The following is a 5,441-nucleotide window of genomic DNA, read 5'->3' as shown; positions in this document are numbered from 1 at the left end:
CATTTTATTGTCTTATGTTGCAATTACCCCAAATGTTACGTGAATATTGTTATCATGTTACCAAATGTATACAGATGCTGTGAAAAGTAGAGTAAATGTAAAAATCACATAAAATGAACAAGTTTATTTTGGATTCGGTCTTGTCAGATGAAATGTTGTCTCCTCACCTTTGTTCTGATCATTTCCCCATAATCTCCAAGGTGTTCCCTTTCAACTGCTACCATGATTGTACATAGCCCTATGCTTCTCATATTATTTTCTGTTAGAAAAATTACAATTTGGCCCTGTTCATATTTGCCAATTCCCCTGAGTGTAAATGGTGAACAAAGGCCCCGCTTCACATTTCACCAAAAAAATAGCAAATTATGTAATTGTTATGCAACAGACGGTATCTAGTTACCACAGTGGAAACTGTGTTGCTGCACCAGACAAAGTATTTAGCTCACCAGCAGGTGACAGCCCATCTATCTGTCCTCATGGTGTCCCTTCAGGTTGTCTCCCCACCCACACAGAGTTCTCCCAACCCCCACTCGCTCACATGCCCTGGCAGGTCCCTATGGTCAAGCACTATATGAGTTGTCACGTGGTGACAATCCCCTTCAGCTGCTAGATCTCCTGCCAATCCCATCTCCAATACAAACCAATTCCATTAGTTAGAGAATTGAAAAAAAGGCACATCTATTTTCAATACACGTCTTCTATTGAGTGTGTTTGAAGTGGATTTGGAATGTCCCATGACCCAGGCCTCCATGTGTGTTCCTTGGTTTGCCCAGTAGTGGTTCACTGCTTACTACAGCCATACAAATAGATTGATTGTCCACTACTGAAGAAACCACACTACTGACTGGGTCCACCAGTGGGTCACTCAAGTGTTGCTGCAATGACCTCTGACCTCTGTTCTTCCCCAGGTCTGAGAGTAGCAGGCTGCAGGCTGAGTGCCAGCGTCTGGCTGGGGAGAGGAAGGAGACCATGGCCCTGGCGGGGAAGGATGTGTCTGATGACCCGTCACTGACCCAGCTCCAGGCAGAGAGAACTCAGCTGCAGAGTCACCTGCAGCGCTGCCTCTATGAGATCCAGCAGAGAGATCTGCACTGCCAGCAGCTCAACGCCAAGGTACTGAACACGCACTCACAAAACAACCCAAATCAGCTCTGCAACCAAGGTACTGAACACGCACGCACTCACAAAACAACCCAAATCAGCTCTGCAACCAAGGTACTGAACACGCACGCACTCACAAAACAACCCAAATCAGCTCTGCAACCAAGGTACTGAACACGCACTCACAAAACAACCCAAATCAGCTCTGCAACCAAGGTACTGAACACACACGCACTCACAAAACAACCCAAATCAGCTCTGCAACCAAGGTACTGAACACGCACGCACTCACAAAACAACCCAAATCAGCTCTGCAACCAAGGTACTGAACACGCACGCACTCACAAAACAACCCAAATCAGCTCTGCAACCAAAGTGATGAACACAGAAACCAACGCACAGGTATTGAATCAGTTTCCACTAAGTTCACCATACTCAACACAGATCTTCTCTCCTCCCAACCGCTCCTCTGTCCTCTTCTCATCTCCCTATCTCAGCTGCAGCAGGTGGTGGAGGAGAAAGGGGGGGTGTCGGCCCAGCTGAGGGCAGTGTCTCAGACGCTGAGAGACACCCAGAACCGCTGCTATTGGCTGGAGAACCAGGCCCTGCCTAACCAGCACCACCAGGGCCTTGCAAAGGTAGAAAGTCGTGTGTGTGTCTCAGGCTTGTCTGGTGTCTGAATGACTATAGTGTGTTTGTGTGTGTGTTTGTCTGGTATCTGTGTCTGACTTTGTGTGTATCCTTGTCCGTGTGTGTTTTAATGAATAGTAGCCTGGCTGTGCTCTGTGTCAGTAGATTACTATAGTATATCACAAAAGTGAGTACACCCCTCACATTTTTGTAAATATTTGAGTATATCTTTTCATGTGACAACACTGAAGAAATGACACTTTGCTACAATGTAAAGTAGTGAGTGTACAGCTTGTATAACAGTGTAAATTTGCTGTCCCCTCAAAATAACTCAACACACAGCCATTAATGTCTAAACCGCTGGCAACAAAAGTGAGTACACCCCTAAGTGAAAATGTCCAAATTGAGCCCAAAGTGTCAATATTTTGTGGCCACCATCATTTTCCAGCACTGCCTTAACCCTCTTGGGCATGGAGTTCACCAGAGCTTGCACTCCTCCACCTTCCGTTTGAGGATGCCCCACAGATACTCAATAGGGTTTAAGTCTGGAGACATGCTTGGCCAGTCCATCACCTTTACCCTCAGCTTCTTTAGCAAGGCAGTGGTCGTCTTGGAGATGTTTGGGGTCGTTATCATGTTGGAATACTGCCCTGCGGCCCAGTCTCCGAAGGGAGGGGATCATGCTCTGCTTCAGTATGTCACAGTACATGTTGGCATTCATGGTTCCCTCAATGAACTGTAGCCCCCCAGTGCCGGCAGCACTCATGCAGCCCCAGACCATGACACTCCCACCACCATGCTTGACTGTAGGTAAGACACACTTGTCTTTGTACTCCTCACCTGGTTGCCGCCACACACGCTTGACACCATCTGAACCAAATAAGTTTATCTTGGTCGCATCAGACCACAGGACATGGTTCCAGTAATCCATGTCCTTAGTCTGCTTGTCTTCAGCAAACTGTTTGCAGGCTTTCTTGTGCATCATCTTTAGAAGAGGCTTCCTTCTGGGACGACAGCCATGCAGACCAATTTGATGCAGTGTACGGCGTATGGTCTGAGCACTGACAGGCTGACTCCCCCACCCCTTCAACCTCTGCAGCAATGCTGGCAGCATTCATACGTCTATTTCCCAAAGACAACCTCTGGATATGACGCTGAGCACGTGCACTCAACTTCTTTGGTCGACCATGGCGAGGCCTGTTCTGAGTGGAACCTGTCCAGTTAAACCGCTGTATGGTCTTGGCCACCGTGCTGCAGCTCAGTTTCAGGGTCTTGGCAATCTTCTCATAGCCCAGGCCATCTTTATGTAGAGAAACAATTCTTTTTTTCAGATCCTCAGAGAGTTCTTTGCCATGAGGTACCATGTTGAACTTCCAGTGACCAGTCAGTATGAGGGAGTGTGAGAGCGATGACACCAAAAAATGAACACACCTGCTCCCCATTCACACCTGAGACCTTGTAACACTAACGAGTCACATGACACCGGGGAGGGAAAATGGCTAATTGGGCCCAATTTGGACATTTTCACTTAGGGGTGTACTCACTTTTGTTGCCAGCGGTTTAGACATTAATGGCTGTGTGTTGAGTTATTTTGAAAGGACAGCAAATTTACACTGTTATACAAGCTGTACACTCACTACTTTACATTGTAGCAAAGTCAAATCAAATCAAATGTTATTTGTCACATACACATGGTTAGCAGATGTTAATGCGAGTGTAGCGAAATGCTTGTGCTTCTAGTTCCGACAATGCAGTAATAACCAACTAGTAATCTAGCTAACAATTCCAAAACTACTACCTTATAGACACAAGTGTAAGGGGATAAAGAATATGTACGTAAAGATATATGAGTGAGTGATGGTACAGAGCGGCATAGGCAAGATACAGTAGATGGTATTGAGTGCAGTATATACATATGAGATGAGTATGTAAACAAAGTGGCATAGTTAAAGTGGCTAGTGATACATGTATTACATAAAGATGCAGTAGATGATATAGAGTACAGTATATACATATACATATGAGATGAATAATGTAGGGTATGTAAACATTATATTAGGTAGCATTGTTTAAAGTGGCTAGTGATATATTTTACATTTCCCATCAATTCCCATTATTAAAGTGTCATTTCTTCAGTGTTGTCACATGAAAAGATATACTCAAATATTTACAAAAATGTGAGGGGTGTGCTCACTTTTGTGATATACCGTATATGTATGTTTGCATATAACGTTGGACACATGCTCATCCTACTGAAGTGAATCAGCTCAAATGTCCTGCTGTTTGCTCTCCCGTCCAGCAGGGGGCGCTGTCTGTAGAAGTGGCTCCGGGAGCTCCCCAGGAGAGGAGCAGTGCTGTGGTAGACATGGAAGCACTGGAGGCCGGCGAGCTCAGGACCAGGTGACTCTCTGTCCCTTCGTCTGTCTCTCTCTCAAACTCTCTCTCGCTCTCTCACTTTCTTGGTATGTTTTGCTCTCTCGCTATTATGTTCTCTCTATTATGTTCTCTCTTTCTTTCTCTCGCTCTCTGTGTCCATGCATGGTTAGCCTGTTTACAGATCTGTTTGTGCTCTTGCCAACCATTGCTGTCAGTGTCAAGCCAAACAGTCTGCCAGTCTTCATATATATCAACAACCAATCAGTGACCTCTCATACGGTTTCATAGTGAACATTGAGAATACCGTGATGCCAGACTGTTTGGCATGAAGGAGTGTCAGAATGACTACATTGTGTGTGTGTGTTGCAGGCTGGTGGAGGTGGAGCAGAGCGTGGTTCAGCTAAGTGACAGTCTGGCTGAAGAGAGGACCAGGAGAGAAGCAGCCGAGGAAGCTCTGGGACTGGCTGAGGACAGAGCCAAGAGGTGACACGCACACACACACTAATGCAGGGTTGAGACATGCTCTGGGACTGGCTGAGGACAGAGCCAAGAGGTGACATGCACACACACACACACACACACTAATGCAGGGTTGAGACATGCTCTGGGACTGGCTGAGGACAGAGCCAAGAGGTGACACGCACACACACACACACACACACACACACACTAATGCAGGGTTGAGACATGCCTAGGGGAGAGGTCTGGTCTGAGAAGGAGGATAATATGTATTCTGTAGTACTGGGATAGGTAAAGATTTTACATTTACATTACATTTAAGTCATTTAGCAGACGCTCTTATCCAGAGCGACTTACAAATTGGTGCGTTCACCTTAAGACAGCGAGTTGCAGTAATCCAGACGGGAGATGACAAGTGCCTGGATTAGGACCTGCGCTGCTTCCTGTGTGAGGCAGGGTCGTACTCTGCGGATGTTGTAGAGCATGAACCTACAAGGGCGGCCACCAGCCTTGATGTTGATTGAGAACGACAGGGTGTTGTCAGGATCACGCCCAAGGTTCTTAGCGCTCTGGAAGGAGGACACAATGGAGTTGTCAACCGTGATGGCGAGATCATGGAACAGGCAGTCCTTCCCCGGGAGGAAGAGCAGCTCCGTCTTGCCGAGGTTCAGCTTGAGGTGGTGATCCGTCATCCACACTGATATATTTTGCCACAACTGGACACACACACACACACTAATGCAGGGTTGAGACATGCTCTGGGACTGGCTGAGGACAGAGCCAAGAGGTGAAACGCACACACACACACACTAATGCAGGGTTGAGACATGCCTAGGGGAGGGGTCTGGTCTGAGAAGGAGGATAATATGTATTCT

At 46.7% G+C, this 5,441-nt stretch overlaps 1 protein-coding gene across 2 annotated transcripts; it reads left to right on the top strand.

Moving 5' to 3' along the window:
* Positions 1-889: 889 nt before the first annotated feature.
* On the top strand, positions 890-5,053 carry LOC135566095 (golgin subfamily B member 1-like). Of its 2 annotated transcripts, none has more exons than XM_065013982.1 (4): positions 890-1,113; positions 1,599-1,739; positions 4,031-4,131; positions 4,477-5,053. In XM_065013982.1, exons 1-4 carry the CDS (start codon positions 970-972, stop codon positions 4,592-4,594), a joined length of 504 nt encoding a protein of 167 aa, XP_064870054.1. In that variant the 5' UTR covers positions 890-969; the 3' UTR covers positions 4,595-5,053. The 2 variants fall into 2 exon arrangements, with proteins under 2 accessions (XP_064870054.1, XP_064870055.1); XM_065013983.1 differs by having other exon boundaries at positions 4,034-4,131; positions 4,477-5,052.
* Positions 5,054-5,441: the final 388 nt, after the last annotated feature.

Source organism: Oncorhynchus nerka, unplaced genomic scaffold (genome assembly GCF_034236695.1).
Source record: "Oncorhynchus nerka isolate Pitt River unplaced genomic scaffold, Oner_Uvic_2.0 unplaced_scaffold_7380, whole genome shotgun sequence".
Classification (NCBI taxonomy): domain Eukaryota; kingdom Metazoa; phylum Chordata; class Actinopteri; order Salmoniformes; family Salmonidae; genus Oncorhynchus; species Oncorhynchus nerka.
Note: the sequence above shows the minus strand (reverse complement) of the source record. Positions and strands in the feature narration are given on the sequence as shown.